This window comes from Hippocampus zosterae, chromosome 4 (genome assembly GCF_025434085.1).
Source record: "Hippocampus zosterae strain Florida chromosome 4, ASM2543408v3, whole genome shotgun sequence".
Classification (NCBI taxonomy): domain Eukaryota; kingdom Metazoa; phylum Chordata; class Actinopteri; order Syngnathiformes; family Syngnathidae; genus Hippocampus; species Hippocampus zosterae.
This window is the reverse complement of record NC_067454.1, coordinates 4465202-4486812: the sequence shown is the minus strand read 5'-3', so window position 1 is coordinate 4486812 and position 21611 is coordinate 4465202. Positions and strand designations below refer to the sequence as shown.

The 21611-nt window shown below is 45.6% G+C and overlaps 1 protein-coding gene, 1 long non-coding RNA gene and 1 other non-coding gene across 6 annotated transcripts in view; all 3 read left to right on the top strand.

The window, feature by feature from the left end:
- The window catches only part of lrp4 (low density lipoprotein receptor-related protein 4), a 102565-nt gene extending 84337 nt beyond the window's left edge, over positions 1-18228 (top strand). For 2 of the 4 annotated variants that reach the window (XM_052062439.1, XM_052062438.1), the window contains exons 15-38: positions 2636-2812; positions 3056-3181; positions 3425-3633; positions 3948-4029; positions 4438-4543; positions 4626-4827; positions 4926-5115; positions 5868-5999; positions 6101-6241; positions 6346-6432; positions 6510-6681; positions 7696-7858; positions 7991-8216; positions 8466-8769; positions 8854-9072; positions 9551-9685; positions 10741-10849; positions 11182-11374; positions 11574-11687; positions 11796-11907; positions 12801-12865; positions 12943-13030; positions 13147-13288; positions 15346-18228. In XM_052062439.1, coding sequence (XP_051918399.1) covers positions 2636-2812; positions 3056-3181; positions 3425-3633; positions 3948-4029; positions 4438-4543; positions 4626-4827; positions 4926-5115; positions 5868-5999; positions 6101-6241; positions 6346-6432; positions 6510-6681; positions 7696-7858; positions 7991-8216; positions 8466-8769; positions 8854-9072; positions 9551-9685; positions 10741-10849; positions 11182-11374; positions 11574-11687; positions 11796-11907; positions 12801-12865; positions 12943-13030; positions 13147-13288; positions 15346-15687 — 3836 coding nt within the window. In that variant the 3' untranslated portion in view covers positions 15688-18228. Of the gene's footprint in view, positions 1-2635; positions 2813-3055; positions 3182-3424; positions 3634-3947; positions 4030-4437; positions 4544-4625; positions 4828-4925; positions 5116-5867; positions 6000-6100; positions 6242-6345; positions 6433-6509; positions 6682-7695; positions 7859-7990; positions 8217-8465; positions 8770-8853; positions 9073-9550; positions 9686-10740; positions 10850-11181; positions 11375-11573; positions 11688-11795; positions 11908-12800; positions 12866-12942; positions 13031-13146; positions 13289-13453; positions 13808-15345 lie in introns of those variants that run through there. The other 2 variants (XM_052062440.1, XM_052062441.1) reach the window with 2 other exon arrangements.
- Positions 18229-18387: 159 nt separating this feature from the next.
- LOC127598972 (uncharacterized) lies at positions 18388-20632 on the top strand. The gene is made up of 4 exons (XR_007961963.1): positions 18388-18515; positions 19075-19156; positions 19593-19681; positions 20452-20632. It is a non-coding gene; the product is annotated as an uncharacterized LOC127598972 (long non-coding RNA).
- On the top strand, positions 19315-19428 carry LOC127600117 (small nucleolar RNA SNORD67). Its single transcript, XR_007962283.1, has one exon. It is a non-coding gene; the product is annotated as a small nucleolar RNA SNORD67 (small nucleolar RNA).
- Positions 20633-21611: the final 979 nt, after the last annotated feature.

Sequence of the window (21611 nt, the reverse complement as noted above, 5' to 3'; positions counted from 1 at the left end):
AATGAGTATCTCCTTGCAATTACAGTACATTGATGTTGCATGTTGGCGCGCGCGCGTGCGCGTCGCCGTGTGATGGTGTGCTTTCGCTGGATGTGTGCCGAGTTTCCCGGAGCTGTACAGTGGGCGGGTGTGGCTGTTTAATCTTTTGCCAGCCTACACACCTGTGGACCCCCAGGGTGGAGGGTGGGCAAGGCAAGATGAGGGTTCTTTGGTTGTCAACTTGATCTTGGAAGTACAGTATGTGTGCCTGAAGATATTGTGCAGTGCAAAAAAAAACAAAAAAAAAAACACCGTGAGTCGTTTCCTGCATGTGACACAATCTGTCCTCGGAAGTGGACGATAAAGCAGCTGAACAGCGCCCCCTTGTGGAAAGGTCTGCCTGACGAGCCTCCTCGCTGCCCATCTTCAAAACCCTCCTCAAAACTCACTTGTATTCTTTGGCATTCGACTCAGCATGACTTAGATTTGTTCTTGGTTTTACTGTTTGGTGCTTTCTACCGCCTTTATTACCGATTCGTCTTACTGTTTATTGTGCATGTTAAATCGCTCCATGTACAGCACTTTGTATGCAGCGATGGCTGTTTGAAAGTGCTCGAGAAATACTCTTGACTTGACTTGACAGGCGTAAACGTGAATTTTGCTCGCAAAAAAACAAAACAAAAACAAAATCAGTCTCATGCTTTCTGTAGCATTTGTCCTGTCATTGATCCGAAGCTAACTTGACACGACTTTAGCTACATCTGCTCAATCTAATGAGGCCCTTTGCAAACACGCACTGCATCAAAACGTCCACGCTGAAATAGTATCAGTTTTGTTTGACACGATCAGAGTGGTACAATATTTATATATCATGGTGTTTATTATCGTGCTTGTAATTTACCGTCGGCTGGCCTACTGAGTTGAAAATAATATTGCGCTTCTCATATTTTAGAGCTGGAGCCTTTCCCATCAAAAAAAAAGCCATTCACATCTATAAATATTTTTTGGGGGGGGGATGTGGGATGAAATTGAAGTATGCGGAGTCAATCCACACTAGTCCATCCATGAAGAATAAACCAGCGCCACCCACCCATAGTCCAGAAATGTCAGGCAGATGCGCTAAGCACTGTGCGCGATGCTACTCTGTTGATTAAATGTGAGTTATTGCATATCATCAATGCTTTGCGGTTTCCGAAAGAAAATACCGTAATTTTACGCTGACAACCGTTTGATCACCATGAACTGTAGTCCAAGTACAAAGACAAATGTAGTTAAAAGAACTAAGACCACACACACATGCAAGAGTTGGCGATGTAATCTCTTGCGCTACCATCCAAGCAAATTGATGTCCATCTGGAAGCGATGCTTGCTCGTTGCCACTATCGGTGATCAGTGGGCGGGGGGGGGGGGGGGGGGGTAGTGTGACCGACTCTGCGGTGGTGTGAGAGCAGTGAGAGGTGCCACATGTAGGTTAAAGGGGACATTACTGTGGAGGCTTGATGCCGGCGCTTGATGCCCCGTTGGCTCGCAGCTGCTCGTCCAGCTGTCCCGGAAAGAACAAGAGCAGAGGGAACGAGGAGTATGTGTTGATGACACGGAGGAAGGTGACCATGACAAAACTAGTTGCCTCTTTGGGCTTTTGTGATTCAGCGGAGGGAAGCGGGTGTATTATTTGTCACCCTCATGTTAGGATACGATCAGAAAAACACACAGGCAGCCAAGCCACCCACCTGGATCTGACCGTGTTGAGAAAATCTGAAAATCTGACTCGCTTTACAGACTAAGTGAAGATTCGATTTGACATATACAGTATTCTGTTAATCTAGACTCAGTGGTGGGCAAACTACGGCCTGCGGGCCGGATCCGGCCCGTTGGTCTTTTTAATCCGGCCCGCCGAAGATTGGTGCACAATTAACATTTGATTGCATTCATTTCGTTTGGACTTGTAATGACAGGTATTTCAACAACAGGTGGCGCAGTTACCTCAAGTTGCAGAGCACAGGGAGGGCGGGGAAGCCGAAGAAAGAGGGAGAGAGTAATGACCATGGCAGGGAAAGTGATATGTGTCTAATTAAACGAAGCGGGTAACAAAGTACGAAACATTCAGGAGACGCCTGAAGTCAGAAAGACTCAAGTCTACGGGACTTTGAAAAACAAGGAAGCGATTCTTCCTCAGTCCGATTCTGGCAATTTCCATGCTCGGAGTGAATTGCTTGTGGCTCGAGTAAATGAACATTTCCTAGAATGGTTTGATTGTTATCATGTTAAAACTTTCCGCAAACTGGACCGCTAATAAGAGTCGGAGAGCAGTCAAATGTGTAGAGCGTGAACAACAGGGGGCTCAGTACACATCCTTGAGGAGAACCGGTGCTGAGTGTGATGTGGATGAGAATGTTACATTATTACTGGCATAAAAAACACATTGTGCTATCTTCTTTATTTTCTATTTCTATTTCTAACTTTTGGCCCGGCCCTCCGCAATATTTTCTGCCTCTCATTTGCCCCCCCCCGGGAAAATAATTGCCCACCCTTGATCTAGAGCAAGGGTGCCCAACCTTTTTTTTTTTTGACCAAAGATCGACTTTTCGATCAACCAACCTCCCGTATTCGACCCGTTATGAGCTTTTTTCTGACTATTCTGTCGTTTCCTCCTTAGGCCTGCCTCACCCGTTTGCCATCACCGTGTTTGAGGACAGCCTCTACTGGACTGACTGGCACACGAAGAGCATCAACAGTGCCAATAAATTTACCGGCAAGAACCAAGAGATTATCCGTAACAAACTGCACTTCCCCATGGATATCCACACCTTGCACCCCCAGAGGCAACCTGAAGGTCAGGACACAACTCCCCGTATTTTGGATGCTTTGGTTTAAGTTTGTTCATATTTGTCGCCGCGTTCATCGCGGTCACAAAGTACTTCCTCTACTTTGACGCTAATTCCTCTGGTTGCGACATAATCCTCAATCTTAAAAGTTTTGTTTGAAATGCGCAGCAATATTATCGCGTGAAACGTACATCCACAAAGCCGCTGTGTCGATTTGATTTTGACAACGACATTTTTCAAATGTTTTATAGGAGGCAAGAACCGCTGCGGTGCTAACAATGGCGGTTGCAGCCACTTGTGTCTCCCTGGCAACAAGACCTATACCTGCGCTTGTCCAACTGGTTTTAAGAGGGTGGACCACAGCAACTGTGCAAACAGTGAGTTCAAATGTTATCCTTGTCTTCTAATTATGCACTTTAATGGCTAATTTAAAAAAAAGAGATTGTGTATTGTGTGTGTATTTTTGTATTTAATTCGATAAACCAGAGTATTGTTGTGCAATAACAACGGTAATTCATGAGTTGTGTACATTTCCTATGTGTCAGTGTGTTATTGTTTTTTTTTTCTTGACCCGTTGTTTAAAATAGAAGACTGACAGAAGACCTTTGGTCTTTAATCAGGTCTTGACAAGTTCCTGCTTTTTGCCCGAAGGACGGACATCCGACGAATCAGCTTCGACACAGAGGATATGTCCGATGATGTCATCCCTCTGGCTGATGTGCGCAATGCCGTGGCACTGGACTGGGATGCCAGAGACGGCTACATCTACTGGACTGATGTCACCACTGATTCCATCAACAGAGCCCTCTGGAATGGCAGCAAGCAGGAAGTAAGCAAAAGTCAGTCTTGAACGGACCAGAAATTCCGTTTCCTTCAGCATCCACGTTCAACAAGGCAGTTCGAAGTTGTCTGGTGCAATACTGCCACCTAGAGACGAAGAAGTGCCTTTTTTAAAATCTTGGGCGACTGAGATTTTAGCCAGTGGGCACACAAAGCATGGTGAACCCCCCTCAAAGGATACAGACTGCTCCATAACCAAAAAATAGTATGACTAAAAATAAGAGAAGAACAAACTGAGATGAAAGCTCCAACTCTTGACTTCCATGACTGAGTTTAAAGGCGGCTTTTGTTTTGCTCTTGCAGGTGGTGGTGGACACCAGTCTGGAGAGTCCAGCAGGTTTGGCTATTGACTGGGTGACCGACAAACTCTACTGGACTGATGCTGGTAACCATCCCAGTTTTAAAACGTTACACAGAAAATAACCCAGTACTGAATGTGAATATTCATTTTACTCTGTGAAAATATAATATATTCCTCTAAGAACCACAGTTTGTAGCTGTAGTTTTTTTCTCTTGCCTTATACATACTGTACATAGACTATTCAAATGCTTAAATTTCTTTTGTGTACAATAAAGTTGCATGTACATTCCATCATTTATTACTCATTGTGTGTACATGACGCTACAGTATATTGTTGCATGTGAGCCACATTACTTCTGCATTATCATTACTGCATGCCACTTCAGAAATCAGACCACCCCGAAAATAAGACCGCCTTGAGCAGTAACATAGGTGGTCTTATTTCTGAGGTTGCACTGTATGCAAAAGTGGATTCTTTTTTTTTAAATCCAGGTACAGATCGTATTGAAGTTTCTAATGCAGACGGGAGCATGCGGACTGTACTCATATGGGAGAACCTTGACCGGCCCAGGGACATTGTTGTCGACCCCGTTGGAGGGTGAGATATTTCAAGGAAATGTGAAGAGTATGAGAGACTTTTTGTGACAGGACATTTGCAAAGAGATGTCTTTTCTCCATAGTTTCATGTACTGGACTGACTGGGGCGCCAATCCAAAGATTGAGCGTGCTGGGATGGACTCTTCAAGTCGCATGGTCATCATTTCTTCCAACTTGACGTGGCCCAATGGGCTTGCCATTGACTATGAGACGAAACGCCTGTATTGGGCCGATGCTGGCATGAAAACTATTGAGTATGGAAACTTTGATGGATCTGACCGACAGGTACTCTCAGTTTTGATTCGCACCGAAATCTAAACTAAAAAATCCAGAACCTGGTTTTGTTTGAATGACTACTAATCTTACACACCCATCCCATGCAGGTTCTGATTGGCAGTCAGCTGCCTCACCCCTTTGGCCTCACTGTCCATGAAGACATGCTGTACTGGACTGACTGGCAGTCCAAGAGCATCCAGAGTGCGAACAAGCTCACCGGCTTGGGACGGCACACGCTTGCAGAAAACCTGGAGAACCTCATGGATATTCACATGTTCCAGAGACACCGTGAAACAGGTGTGTGTGAGGGGGGGGGGTCACTCGTCCAACCGCGTGAGCCCTTCAGAATGGCGCATTTCATTTTTGACACTTTTTAAATGGGGACAGGAAAATCAGCATGACTTAGATTTGTTCTTGATTTTACTGCTAGGTGCTTTCTACCTAGCAGTAAACCTTTAGGTGCCTTTATTACGGATTCGTCTTACTGTTTATTGTGTATGTTAAATCGCTCCATGTACAGCCCTTTGTATGCAGCGATGGCTGTTTGAAAGTGCTCTAGAAATACTGTTGACTTGACTTGACTTAACTAGCCAGCAAATGTAGTGTATTAAATATTTTGTAGTCAGCCGTTGCTTGAAACAACTTGTTTGATGTCCATGTCACTGTCAACGTCGACATAAATCTGCTCTATATTCAGAGTGCAGATGACATTTTTTTTTCTGTTGTTGCTGAATCATTAATGTGGACCTGACAGGCAGTCAAGCAACAAACGTGTCTAAAAATGTTTTTATTTATTGATTCATTTTTTTAGGTCGGTGGCTCTGATGCCAAGATAGTAAACATGCCATTTTCTGCTATTTTGTTCCAATAGATGGCTAGGTAGAGAAAACATCAACATTGTCCTCCATGTTGTTTGGTCATTTATTATTTTTTGAACTCATTCAGGTATGGTTAGGTACTAAATGTCCCGCTGAACGCTTAACAAAAGATGATGATACCCCGTAGCCTAATTTAATGTTTGAGCTGAATTCTAGTTTCTCCACTTGTAGTCCACAACCCGTGTGCGGTGAATAACGGAGGCTGTAGTCACCTCTGTCTCCTGGCTCCTGCTCCCAAAGCCTACAGCTGTTCTTGTCCCACCGGCATCAATCTTCAGGCCGATGGAAAGACCTGCACGCCCGGTATGAAAATCTTTTTCCTCACCTCCAGCATCAGTATTTTTCATAAATACAAAAAACCAATCACATTTCCAACTACTCATTATTATTATTTTTTTAAACAGGGATGAACAGCTTCCTGATCTTTGCACGGAGGACGGACATTCGAATGGTGTCTTTGGACATTCCATATTTCGCCGACGTGGTTCTTGCTGTCAACAGTTCCATGAAAAACACGATTGCTATTGGAGTCGACCCGCAAGATGGTTTGTGTGTCCTGTCAAAGACGTAAAATGTCGTGAGCTGAGCTCAGGTTTCAGGAAAGTAGGGCGTACATTTTGACATTGTTGTCGTTTGTATCTTTCTGCAGGGAAGGTGTACTGGTCAGATAGTACACTTAAAAGGATCAGCAGAGCCAACATAAATGGAACCGCTAAAGAAGACATCATTTCTACAGGTGAGCAGGACTGCAGTTGGTAACTTAAGTGCCGCAAGTTTCAGTGTGACTAGCTCCACCTACTTCTCTCTCTGCAGGATTGATGACAACGGACGGTCTCGCAGTGGATGCCGTAGGCCGAAAGATTTACTGGACTGATACAGGAACCAATCGTATCGAAGTTGCTAATCTGGATGGCTCCATGAGAAAAGTTCTGGTGTGGCAAAACCTGGACAGCCCTCGCGCCATCGCCCTTTACCATGAGATGGGGTGAGCATGACAGATTTTTCTAGGTAGCATTCTCCATCCATCCATCCATCATCTACCGCTTATCCGGGGCCGGGTCGCGGGGGCAACAGCTTTAGCAGGGAAGCCCAGACTTCCCTCTCCCTAGCTACTTCTTCCAGCTCTCCCCGGGGGATCCCGAGACGTTCCCAGGCCAGCTGGGTGACATAGTCTCTCCAGCGTGTCCTGGGTCTTCCTCGGGGTCTCCACCCGGTGGGACATGCCCGGAACACCTCACCAGGGAGGCGCTCAGGGGGCATCCGAATCAGATGCCCAAGCCACCTCATCTGGCTCCTCTCGATGTGGAGGAGAAGCGGCTCGACTCTGAGCCCCTCCCGGATGATCGAGCTTCTCACCTTATCTCTATGGGAGAGCCCGGACACCCTGCGGAGAAAACTAATTTCGGCCGCTTGTATCCGGGATCTCGTTCTTTCGGTCACGACCCATAGCTCGTGACCATAGATGAGGGTTGGGACGTAGATCGACCGGTAAATTGAGAGCTTCGCCCTTTGGCTCAGCTCCTTCTTCACCACGACAGACCGATACAACGTCCGCATCACAGCAGACGCTGCACCGATCCGCCTGTCGATCTCCCGCTCCCTCCTGCCCCCACTCGTGAACAAGACCCCAAGATACTTGAATTCCTCCACTTGGGGCAAGATCTCCTCCCCGACCCGGAGGGGGCACTCCACCCTTTTCCGACAGAGGACCATGGTTTCAGATTTGGAGGTGCTGATTTTCATCCCAACCGCTTCACACTCGGCTGCGAAACGCTCCAGTAAGAGTTGGAGAGCCCCGTTTGAAGGAGCCAACAGCACCACATCATCTGCAAAAAGCAGGGATGCAATACTGAGGCCCCCAAAACGGACCCCCTCAGTTAGCATTCTTATCGCTAAAAAAGGCTAACTACAGTGACCAACGCCTCTGAAGACGCATCTTGTTTTTTGGGATTTCCTTGTTTACATCATGGCGTAACCTTATCCGTGGATCTCTTGACAGTTACATGTACTGGTCCGACTGGGGCGAACACGCGAAGCTGGAGCGCTCGGCAATGGATGGGTCCGATCGAGTGGTTCTCATCAGTAACAACCTCGGATGGCCCAACGGTCTTGCCATAGACATGGCTGGCTCACAGTTGTTGTGGGCTGATGCTCACACTGAGGTAAGCGTTGACTCAGAGCGCATGACTTTGTTACGCTTGTGTAGTTACACAGTATTAAGTAGCAATCTAATCCGAAGTTGTCCCAAAGGAAACTTTTGAAAGCGTTTCATCTCCCCCTCCTGTCCTCCGCAGCGCATCGAGGCTGCTGATCTGAATGGCCAAAACCGCCACACCCTTGTGACACCGGTCCAGCACCCGTATGGCTTAACCCTCTTAGGCTCTCACATCTATTGGACGGACTGGCAGAGTCGTAGCATCCAGCGGGCCGACAAGAATTCTGGCGCCAACACGATCACCGTTCGCGCCAACCTGCCGGGACTGATGGACATTCAAGCCGTGGACAGAGAGAGGGCTCTGGGTGAGTCTTCTGTGAAGGAACCAACCAATAGCAACCGTGAATTATCGCTTAGTCCAAAGTTCAGCCGTTTGGAGACGTCTGGCCATGATACTTAAATGCCGTTTATACGACCAGACACGCCGCGCCTCACAATCCTTCTCCTACTCGTGAAAAATTTCAAGGCATTGAGATCAGAAGTGTTCAAGCCGAGCTCTCCAGCCACGATCTCGCCTTCATTGCATCATCGCCTCCCTCCCGTGTCCTCCTCAGGCTTCAACAAGTGTGGCGAGAGGAACGGCGGCTGCACGCACCTGTGCCTTCCTCGCCCCAACGGTACTTCCTGCGCTTGTCCCACCGGCATCCTGCTCAAGGGAGACGGGAGATCATGCGACGACTCGCCGGAAACCTTTCTGGTCTTCTCCAACCGCGTCAGCGTGCGGAGAATCTCCTTGGACACCAACGATCACACAGACGTGCACGTCCCCGTGCCTGAATTGCACAACGTCATTTCGCTAGACTATGACAGTGTCGATGCCAAACTGTACTACACTGATGTCGCCTTGGATGTGATAAGGTATCGATCTAAAATTCTGCTGGGCTAAAGTTGTTGTGGTAATAATACTACATGCGTGTTTGGCATGGATTATTTATCGTTTAGACGATCAAACCTTGACGGCACTGGCATGGAGACTGTCATCAGCCAGGGTCTAAAGACCACAGACGGACTGGCCGTGGACTGGGTGGCCAGAAACATGTACTGGACCGACACCGGACGAAACACCATCGAGGTGGCGCGCATTGACGGCACCGGCCGCAAAGTCCTCGTCAACAACAGTTTGGATGAACCCAGAGCCATTGCGGTGTTCCCAAGCAAAGGGTGAGATCCAAAGACGACATTTCTATTTCACCCCAGATATAAGAACAAGGCGGCCCGGTAGTCCGGTGGTTAGCACGTCGGCTTCACAGTGCAGAGGTACCGGGTTCGATTCCAGCTCCGGCCTCCCTGTGTGGAGTTTGCATGTTCTCCCCGGGCCTGCGTGGGTTTTCTCCGGGTGCTCCGGTTTCTTCCCACATTCCAAAAATATGCGTGGCAGGCTGATTGAACACTCTAAATTGTCCCTAGGTGTGAGTGTGAGCGTGGATGGTTGTTCGTTTCTGTGTGCCCTGCGATTGGCTGGCAACCGATTCAGGGTGTCCCCCGCCTACTGCCCGAAGACAGCTGGGATAGGCTCCAGCACCCCCCGCGACCCTAGTGAGGATCAAGCGGCTCGGAAGATGAATGAATGAATGAATATAAGAACATATGAGCACTTGTTTTTGCTTCTCATCTCACCAGTTTAGCCTTGTATGCGCAGGTTCCTATTCTGGACCGATTGGGGTCATATCGCAAAAATCGAGCGATCTCACCTGGATGGCACGGACCGTAAAGTTCTCATCAATACTGACCTCGGATGGCCCAATGGACTCACCTTAGACTATGACACACGAAGGTCAGAGACTGCATTTATTCTTAGAAAATGCTGTTCTGACTCTATATCTGCATGCCCAGAAATGTCTGAGAGAAACGACCTATTTGCTTATCTAGCAAATACCAAAACAATACATGCTGATTTATATCGCGCTTTCACAACAGCGGCAGCTGTAACAAAGTGCTTAATAAAGCAGTTAACATAAATTAAAACAATGAACACAACACATAACATAAAACACGGACAGTCGTGCAGTCCGAACCATTTTTCCGTCACACGCTTTGTAATTTGAAGCAGTTTGAGATGAAAGAGGAGAGAATGAAAATGTCCTTTAACCAGTGAATCAGAGACGTCATGCTCAAAATGCGCACACGTCAGCTACAAGCTAAGTTTCAAAGTCAACAAGAAGCTGTAGCATCCATTGACGAAAAAAGAGATTGGTTCACTTCTCCTGTCCCATGGAAATCCATTTCAATTCCAAGCTGCGACTCACGGTTCCAAATACGCATCGGCGCTCTTCGCCAACGCTCCTCTCTCCTCATCCTCAACTTCAGCGGCCATCCATCCAGCCGCACCAACGCCGACTGTCCAACAGCGCCGACATATCCACTGAACAAAACGGGCTTGTGAAAAATGCTGCCCATTACAGGCGCAAAAAACACAAGCGCCCCAGGTCTATCCAGCACCGACAGTCAATGGCGCCGACATTCCTCCCAATCAACATCTGTGCTGGTACAGGCGTGCTGCCGAGAAGGCGCAACCACCAAGCGCAGATACTTCTCCTTTGACGAATGTCGCGGCCAAAAACCACTGAAAACGGTCCATATCAGGTCCACACGATGAAACAACAAACAACATGTGACAAAACAAAAGACAAAAACACCAAAAAAGAACAAATAAGCAAGGCTCTTATAAATACCGCAGGTAGTTTTAATGAAAAAATATATATAAATGTAGAACCCTTGTGATTTAATCCACACCATGCTATCTTTACTCTGCATGTACTGTAAATCATAGTCGTGTCCTTGCAAGCGTTCGCTTAAAGTGCACTGATGAATCTGTGTTATTTTCTGCAGGATTTTTTGGGTCGATGCCCACTTGGACAGGATTGAGAGTTCTGACCTGAATGGGAAATTGCGTCAGATCCTCGTTAGCCCGGTGTCCCACCCCTTTGCCCTAACACAGGTAGCCCTTCCCCCAACCTCTCCCCCAACCAGCCTTCTCTCCCCACCCGTCCCCCAGCTAGCAATCACTGGACCTCCCCTTCCTCATGGCTGCCGCCTCCGTCACTCACCTGCTCTCTCACGTGTCCGCTCACCGTGTAACTCTGGTCACCGGTCATCTGCTGGTTCTCCAGTTCATACTCGGCTCATTTGACTTGACCATTTCTTCTTCCTTTCCACTCTGACCCTCATTTTTCTTCCTCCTTCTTTCCCTCCCTCCCTTTATTCCTCCCATTCCCCCTTTCCTTGTCTGTGTTTTCCTTTCCTCTCTTCTTCTCCCTTTGGTTTCCCCAGTTGAAGCCGGTGTCCTCCCCTCTAACCCCTTTCTCCCGACTCTCGCAGCAAGACCGTTGGATCTATTGGACTGATTGGCAGACAAAGTCCATCCAGCGGGTGGACAAACACACCGGCCGTAACAAGGAAACCGTGCTGGCCAATGTTGAGGGTCTCATGGACATTATAGTGGTATCACCTAACAGGCAGACGGGTAAGAGATGTGCTCCTGTTTGCCGAAATAGCAGAGGTATACCGTGTTTTGCTACACCTTTAACGAAAGGGCACATGGTTCGCAAAGCTCTATTTGTCCAAAAAGCTTGGAAAAGTCACTTTCAAATGAACTTAGAAGGATTTTCTTTACTTTTCTTTATTTTTTGTGCTTGTATGAAACGTCCCTCCTCGTTCGTCAGGTACCAACCTCTGCGGTGTGAACAATGGAGGCTGCACTCACCTATGCTTTGCCAAGACCAACAGTTTTGTCTGCTCATGCCCAGACGAGCCGGACGGACGACCGTGCTCCACCGGTGAGTGGCTGATGATTCGGCAGTGCTTGCAGTCAATTCTTTGATGGGCAATGTTTGGATGGTGAATGTATGACTGACAAGTGCACCTTCTGCGCATCTCTTTATCAGTTGCAGGCTTCATCCCCACTTCTCCCAGCAGAGAAACTAGCAGCACCCCTGTCCCTAACAAGATCCCTAAAGCTCCAACAGAAACCCCCCAAAGAGGACCCCCAGTCGTCAAGTATGTCCCCCCCCCCCCCAAAAAAAGTAATCTAGTCTCATTTTTGACATTATTAGGACACAATCAATGTAGCACACGGTGACACTGGCACACATCGCACGCACGCAAAATTACATTTCTTCAGTTATTCCTTGATTGCCAGCCCAGTTTAATCTACAAACGGGACACCACACCATTTCCGCTTCCCATGCAGTTTGAATTGTGCAACCGAGGGTGCACACTCAGTTGTTCTGTATGAAGTCTACATTGACACGCGTACACTCGCTCACTGCAGCAAGGAACACGTGGACCGCTCCATTCAGGAAGTCCAAAGATGGGCGTAGTTTACGAGCCCCTTAAATAGGGCTCTTTCGTTTCATTTTAGGAGTCAGGTGACAAGGGCATTTTTTTTCTCCATTATTTATGAGAGGTCAAAGTGGAGGTTGAGAGGTCACAAGGGATTATTCATTCATTCATTCATTCATTCATTCATTCATTCATCTTCCGAGCCGCTTGATCCTCACTAGGGTCGCGGGGGGTGCTGGAGCCTATCCCAGCTGTCTTCGGGCAGTAGGCGGGGGACACCCTGAATCGGTTGCCAGCCAATCACAGGGCACACAGAGACGAACAACCATCCACGCTCACACCTAGGGACAATTTAGAGTGTTCAATCAGCCAGCCATACATGTTTTTGGAATGTGGGAGGAAACCGGAGCACCCGGAGAAAACCCACGCAGGCCCGGGGAGAACATGCAAACTCCACACAGGGAGGCCGGAGCTGGAATTGAACCCGGTACCTCTGCACTGTGAAGCCGACGTGCTAACCACTCGACTACCGGGCCGCCTCAAGGGATTATAAAGACACAAAATTCTTCTTTTGCTTTCTCGAGCTGTATTCATATTTTTGTTCACAGCTGCACCGACAAGAACCTCAATGTCGAAGGGTGCCTACAGAGTAACGTGGTCACCGCTCCCCACGGTGGGTATTTGTTTTTGGGTTTCTTTTTTTTCACGGTTGAGTCTCGCACGCACAACATTAATGTTCACTTTTTACAGGGGAAGGACTTCATGTCAGTTACGTGATTGGAGGCGTTTTGACCATACTGGCTATTCTGATTCTCATCGTTGCTTTTATTATTTACCGGTGAGTCCCTTCATTGGACATCACTTTCACATTCTGTACTGACGGTAATATTCGTATCCTATTTAATACACAACTTCTATCAAGTTCTGCATGTTCTTTCTCTGTTTCCCCAACAGACACAAAAAGTCAAAGTTCGCCGACCCGGGCGTTAGCAACCTGACCTATAGCAACCCTTCATACCGGACTTCCACGCAAGAGGTCAAGATTGAGGCCTCGCAGAAGCCTCCAATATATAATCAACTCCGATATAAGAAAGAGGTACTTAAGAGAATATTTGAAAAGATTTTGATGAGTGGACTTGAGGTTTGAACTGTTAGATTCTTTCTCACCGAGATTAGTTTTAATAGCAAATTATAATCTTGAAATGCCGGTTCCCCACGCCAGCACGCTCATCTTTTCCTACCTCTCTTTTGCTCCCTGCAGCTCTCTCATCCCTACAACTCCCTCTCCCCTTTTATCTTTTGAGTCCTAATGTGCTGTGGAGAGGTAGTTACGCCGCATCCACTTGTTTTCCTTCTTTTCTACTTGATTCGAGACAACCAGACTGCTGTGTGAAAGCTTTTTGGGAGCATGTTTGTCGATATTTCTTTTAGATGTTTGGTTACGTGTAAGTGACAGATAAAGTTTTTTGAGCTGTACAATCTTATCCCGAACTTCTGCCGAGGCCAAGTAGTGGATTATGAAGTCTGTATTAATACAAATTGATCCATACGGCCGCCAGAAGCAGGAGTGACAAATTCCAAAGATCCATTTGGTCTATTGGATCTAGTTAAGATAAGAAACCCTTTATTAGTCTCGCAATGGAGAAATTCCCAATTCACAGCAGCAAAGTTATGAAAGGAAGAAGTAGAACAACAAAAAAATAGGAGCTGCTGGAAAGGCAGCCACTCTCGCGGCGCCATTTTGAAGTCAAAATAACAAAAAAAACACAACACATAGGACACAGGCAGTCGTGCAATCTTCACCAATTTTCTGCATACACTTTGGTGTCTGAAGCAGTTATAGATGAAAGAGGAGAGGATCAAAGTGTCCTTTCACCAGTGGATCAGAGGTGAAAATGTGCACACGTCTGCTACAAGCTAAGTTTTGAAAGCAAACACGAAGCTGTAGCATCCACTGACGAAAAGAGATTAGTTCACTTCTCCTGTCCCACGTAATCCGCTTCAAACTCCAAGCTGCGACTCCCAGCTCCAAATCCGCATCCGCTCCCTTCTTCTCATCGTCGGCTCCTCAAGCCTTACATCCATCCAGCCGCAGACCGTTCAACAGCACCGATCTCTCTGCTGAACAAAGCGGGGCTGTGAAAAATGCTGCCCATTACAGGCGCAAGACACAAGCGCCCTGGGACTGTCCAAGAACGACAGTCAAATGGCGCCAACAATCCTCCCAGTCAATGTCGTGGCCAAAAAATGCTCAAAAACGTCCACATCAGGTCCACATCCATTCTGAATAATATTTACTATCGGGCCCCCCCCCCCCCCAAAACACCCACTGACCTTGTCATCTATTTCCGTATGTGTGTTAATTTCTATTGCGTTCGAAAAAGATTTTGCTTCTGTCCTATGTCAAGGGGACATCTTGAAGCGCAGGAGGAAAATCATCAATCCAATTGTTTGAGGCCACGGATTCATTTACTCTTCTTCTTTCCTGAGAATCAATTAGCAAGTGTGAAGAACTGCACACACACCGATGTTGAGTTATTTTAGTAAAGTAAAAAAAAGAAAATGGCTAAATTAGCAGCACCCCTGTCCCTAACAAGATCCCCAAAGCTCCAACAGAAACCCCCCAAAGAGGACCCCCAGTCGTCAAGTATGTCCCAAAAAAAAAAAGTAATCTCGTCTCATTTTTGACATTATTAGGACACAATCAATGACAGTGACGCTGGCACACATCGCACGCACACAAAATTACATTTCTACAGTTATTCCTTGATTGCCAGCCCAGTTTCATCTACAAACGGGACACCACACCATTTCCCCTTCCCATGCAGTTTGAATAGTGCATTTCCACTGAGGTCTGTTAACCCTTTCAGGGACGGCGGTCACTTACGGTGGACCGCTTGTCATGTTATCAGGTTCCAGGTTATCATTACCGGTGCATGAAAAGTGTGAAGGAAATGCGGTCGCCGAGTCGCTTAACATTGATCTGAATTGCGTGTGAGTGGTTTGGCTTTGAACGAATAATTGCTTGTTGCCCTCCATCCAATGTTGGAGGTGTTGAACAGCGTGAGCATGTCCGGATCTGGATCCGCCCTTCAGACCGCTCACATACGGGGACCGGACCGTCTCTGACTAACTGTTTCCTTTCATGTCCAGGGTGGTGTGGATGGAGGGTACACGAAGGAGAAGATCCGTATTGTGGAGGGCGTTTGCCTTCTGTCCACCGAGGAGCTTTACTGGGATGATCTCAAACAAGTCAAGCCGTCACGGGGGGGCCTGCACACCTGCATGCGTACGGACACCGTTTCACTCCAGGCGAGCAGCGCTTCGTTGGATGACGGCGAGACGGAGCAACTCCTTCAGGAGGAGGCGTCGGAATGCTCCTCCATAAGCACCTTAACGCCTTCAGCCATCACCCCGCAGCGTCATGCCCAGCATTGCCTGCCCGACACTGGCTGGATGTCCATGCGCAAGCCCTCCACTGAGAGTGAAGTTTGAGGGGGGGGAGGCGCGGCCTGCGTGCTTTCACGCAACCTCCCTCGCAAAAACATGCAAATCCATCTGTAATGTGTTTTCAGCTGCTCCAGACGGACGATTCGAGGTACCGGTGCAGATTTTAAATTTAGAGTCCAAATCAAACAAACAAGTTCTCAACCCGAGCGGTTTCTCTGAAACTGGGGCGCCGTCCTACTTGTACGCGCATACAAACACAGCCCCCCCCCCATGGTACTGTGCTCAAATGCCTACAGGCAAAATGGTAAACTAATTAGTATGCTGGAATCGGAAACAAAAAAAAAACAAAGGACCAGAGATGCAAACACACAAGGATGCAGACTCTCATTGCGACAAATATCTCTCTGTGTACAACATCACCATTTTTAGCAGATTTTTTTTTTTCCCTCCTTGGATTCAATGGAACCAACATCCTCCCCGGACTCTTGGTGCCCTAAAACCACTCATCTCTTTATGAACTCTATTTATTAATGATTTTTGTACTTCTGAGTGGGCTTTCAGACTTTCACAGAACAGTGGGTGTTGTGTTGAGCTTTGTGCAGCAGGTTTTCAAGTTGTTGTATTTATGACAGTGCCAAAGGAGGCCCCGGGGGCCTTGACCACGTCTCCATGCCTCCTTCTTGCATCTACAAATCAGTAGTGCGGTTAACATTTTCTTGAGCAAGCTTAGCAGTTTCAAGCAAGGACTGAGCTGGGAACTTTTCAGATGATTGCACGAGTATCATTTCTGCAAATGCTGCCCTAAAAAGGTCATCTTAAGTCATTTAACCATTGCTCATCCTTGGACTAAGGAAGTTGCAGCGATGTAACAGCCCAAGCGCCAGATATTTTGTGATCCATCCACCTGTATAAGAAGCCGTAAAAATGTTCTTGTGCGTGATATTTAACTCATTGGATGAAATAATTGATTCCACCATAGCAGACGAAATATGGTCACATGCGTCCACAGGTCGTTGTGCTTTTAAATAAATATATACCATATGTGTGTCAGGTTAAGGGAAATGTACACATCCAGATTCATAAACCATGAAGGCAGACTGTAGATGACACAAAGAAGAAATATTATCCGGCAGTTCATTCTTTGTGTGTGGTCCTTAACTTGGTCATAGCTAGCAAGTCTGCCATAGATGTGGACAACATGTAATTTTATCAGAGCAACTACTGGTCCTTGGTCCCTATAATTTTTAAAGTATATATACAGCACTTATGATTGTAATGTATTGCTTCTTGGTTTTAACGATGTTACAAAATATCTCAAATCTGCCAATTACTGTTTTTAAGCATAAAAGTGCTTTCGATGTAATGACGTCTTTTAGTGCGTTGCTATAGAAAACTCAAATTGTTACTTTAAAAAAAAATTCTAAGGCTGCTACAATATATACAGTATATATATATATATACACACAGTATATTCCAAGTTCTTTTGGGCATGAAAAAAAAAACGGAAAACTATCACACTTTAACTGAACACGTTTTGGAAACACTATGTTGAATAGATTAATATGAGCATATCTTACAACCGGTGCAATTTCCTCTGAAGTTTTCTTTTGAGACGAAAACATAGTGTATAAATCACAAAATCTCTGCTTTGCCAAACATTATTATCTGGAGTGTCATTTTCTTTTTTTTGGGTCAACTCCAAATCTGTGATGCAAAAGTGCACTTGCAATATCTGCAACAGTAGTGTAGCGTCATGAAACACTGTGCAAGATGTACCGCATCAGGCAGTGGGGAGGGGGTGGGGGGTTTAGTAGTTTAGCAACATATCACTTTAAAACATTTAACCTACAGCTATCGTGCATCGCTTTACCTTTTGGAATGTTTTCCCCCCCTCCTTTGTGCTGTTGACACAACTATACTGCTACTCAAACAACCATGTTTATAGAACAATGTCTTTTGAAGAATCTGCTAAGAGCTCAGCAACTTGCTGTTTTGCTGCTAGACAAAGCACTGAAGCCAATGGAAGAGGGTCTTGGCAGCTACAGAATGAGTCTCTGACACTTGGTTGACAGTCGGCCTGCAGAGTATCATAGTGACCCGACCCATCATCGTCGTCCCAGCTCACAGTCCCTCCAACTCCGCTGCAAGAATGCTAAACCTGTACAAATTGTATTTTTTCGGATATATGACATTTCATTTGAGGATACTGTTTTGATTGAGCTGTATAGTCTTTTGTACAAAGGGATTTTGTGACTGTAATTAGACTTGCATTACTTAAACTCACTGGAGAAAAGAACGTTTTGTTTAACTTTTGCTGGATTATTTTAACCACTGTTTCTATACCTTGTAAATGATAGGGATTTTGCCATTTATTTAATAGCCCCCCTTTATGTTATGAAATACTGGTCTCATATAGTTGTTGTAAAGTTAACAATAAGAGGTATTTATGATTTGTTTGGTTGTCATTTGATGTGTAAATATGAACAGACTGTATATGTATTTCCATGGCAGTACTAACAAGTTGTGTTGTGTGATATAGTGAGTTATCCCTTTGCTATCTTTTAATATAAAAGTGCATTTCAATGAGACTCTCGTCCGACTCATCTTTTTCAAATTTGAAAATGTAGATGAGAACGTTGTTTTGTGAGTTTGTCCGTCGTTGGTTTCAAAACTCGTCGCATCGTGATTTGACCAATCAGTCGTAACGCTAGAGTCACGTGAGTAAATGTGACCAATAAACGTCGCCCCGACGTTTTGAGCCTATCGGATAACAGTTCAAGCGTTAAGTGGCGTTCGAAGTCTCAGGCGGAAACAACGCTTTAGTTTAGGTCACAAACTTGAGAGCCAACCATTTCTAACGATCGTATGTTTGGGTAAGTTTTTATCGGACAGTATTTCTGGCTGAATTGCGTTTTCATCTAATAAGACGGGAGGGACACGTTCATTTAGTTCCGGACTTCTACGGCTTGGTGAACGCAACGAATGAGAACAACATGCTAGGCTAGGGCCCAAGCTAGTTAATTTGTTTGAGTGTCCCGAATGAGGTTTAGATTTAGATGAAGGCAACACGGACGAATCTTAGCGATATTGTGACGGGTCATTGTACAACCAAGCCGCTTTTATTTTTTCCCGTCGACTTTCGTTGGAAAAGCGTCCAAATCAACACTGTAAAACATCGATGTTGTTTGTTCCTGTTGCTTACTGACATTGCTCTGTGATTGTGATTAGTCACGTTTTACAACGATTAACGTGAACGAATCTCTACCAGTTCGCCTCGAAATTTACTGTAGTAGTTTAGTGGTTTGCAACGGGGGGTGGGGGGGCAGCCGCCACGTGGTTTACACGTGGGTGCATCCGATCTGGAGGTAGCTTAATAACATTTGCTCTCAAGTCAATATTTTCCCCTGACCGATCGTTCATTTTCCCTTTAAGGTTTGCGTTCTACAATCTGAAGTCGGTCCCCACGTAGAAGCCGACAGCAACTTAATGAAGATTTCGACGTTTGTTTTCCACGGTAAGGTTTCCTCAAGGATCAATACTAAAATAATAGGCGCAAAAGGAATGTCTAGTCTTTTTTTGGCAGTGTAAATAGCCAGTTCAGCTTTTCTTAATTGCATGCATGCTTCTTTTCCTGAAATATGAGCAGAAATTAACTAAAGTCCCTGGAGTGGATTTGAGAGTGATGAGTTGCACTTAAATCACTTGGGGTGTGTTGCAGTGGCATCAACACTCCAATCTGATTCTACCTGATGACACGCGCTGTGCACAGGGGCCATCTGACTCAAACCACCCATTCTTGAGCTATATTCCCCAGTCTGTAAAATTAGTTTTTAATGATTCATTGTAGATCTACAATCAATACAAATTATTCTGTAATTTTGAACCGTCGCCTTTATAAACTGCAGATGACAACAAGCATGCGTGTCTATTTTGTGCGTCTTTCTTTTTAGTGGAGTGTCGTAATAGAGCTGGGAGGTGGCGCATTCCTGTGTTTTGATTCATCCGAGGAAGAATATCAGCCTGGTGGACAACTTGGCCTGTGAGGTTTATATTATTAGGTTCCCTTTCAATGTAGTTGCATCGACAAATAAAAATGTTCGACACATTTCAGAAATGAACAAATCCAGATTAATTTAAGGTGTCTTGGAGTGAGTCCTGACAAATATTTTACTACTGGGATGTGACGATGAAGAGTTGCACTTGGAGTTGGGTTACTGATTGCAGTGGCACAGTTGAACCCATCCTGATGACCGGTGGTGACACAGCCTGTCCATCGGAGTCACTTCCTAACCTGACAGAGCATTTGTCAGTGCAGGACTTTCTTGAAAGTACGGCCACGTCTTTTATTTTTATTTTTTAATGCTAGTTCATATTAATATAATATACTATTTCATTCCCCTCAAAGGATCAAGCCATTTGAAATGGCGCTGCCTCATTCAAATGCATGTACAATGACTAGAACTAATTGCATCATACCCTCAATTGAATCGTAATCCACCTGAATCGATCCACTTTAGAATCCACCCACGCTTGATCGTGTTGCATCCTTAATTAAGCAGATTAATGCGGGCTTTGTCATCAATCTCAGGGGGATGACATTTTTTGATGCCCTGCCCCCTCACCGTTGACTGAAATTGGCAGCAAAAGTGCCTTCGGGCTCGCATTGCAAACTTCATGGCCCAACCGTTTCATTTTTAAGCCTTCTTCAGTTCTCCCAGTCTTTTGTGTTTTTGCTCGTTTGCAGGACATGTTTTGCTCTTATCGGACACTGCCTCTCATCTTGTCTGCAATTTCTCCCTTTTATTCGAGGTTGTGAAGCTCTGGGCGCAGGACAGAAGGGATGGTGGGCAAAGAAAGAGGAGAACAAAGGCCTAATTCATCCTTCCCATTGTGCTAGCACCATTGCATCAAAAGCGAAGTCTGCTCCTTCACGCACCACAGTTGGAAATATTACTGCTTTTGTAGTCTGTGAATAAAAATTTGGACAAACTGCCGGCTTGTTTTTGTCTTCAATAACCTCAACCCAGTTACCTGCTAGAAATGTGCTTTTGTTGTAGTTATATGATTGACCACAAGGTGCCAGTAAAACACCAGTCTTTGTGAAGGGTCCGCACCTGGTGTGCTTTCTGCCGGACTAAAATTCAGATTGTTTGTGTATAAAACCTGATTGGAATTTTCAAACGACCCTGAATATTCGACGGGCCAATATCGAATGCTGCTTTAATCAAATGTAATTGAAGCAGTTTTAATCCAGGCGAACAGGTGCCTGAAGGCATAACACGAGAATTGGGCTCGACTCCAGAGAATTTTTTGACTCGAATGTACTTTTAAAGATGCACCTTTTGAGAGCACTAACTTGCCAGTTGTAGGTAAAATGACGATTTTACGTTTACTATAAGTATACATTTTTTTACAACATACAGCAAATTAGTGTGGTGCAAATCGTCCCATTGACTTAGTGTCTTTTAAGTACACTTTACGACTTAAACCGTCGTAATATGTCTTAAATCATAAACGTAACAAGTTTTCGAGGGATGTTGTAATGGACTTTGACTTTTCACGTTTCAGTGGCTGTTTCACCATTTTATGACGGCTAAACTGTCATTCTTCACCCATCAGGTAATCACGTTTGCTGACCGTCAAGCCGTCACATAATTGGAGCAGTGCAGCCCTTCTGTCACACTGAACGAAAGGTTGGACCGACCACACTGTCAGGTTCTTTTCAAAAACTGGGTGAGTGAAATTTGACGTGGTCTGAGTGGTGCGGTGTCCTGCTTTTCACATTGAAACGGCCTTCACGCAGCTCTCACTTGTTTTTGGTTCACACATAAATTTTGAGGTGTCATTTTAAGAATATCGAAATAATTTCCCGACAATTTCTCATTTCATTTTCACATTGAATTTTTAATGTTTTATTCCATTAGTTCAATTGCTGGTGTTCTCTAACAATAGGTCACCATAATCTGCTA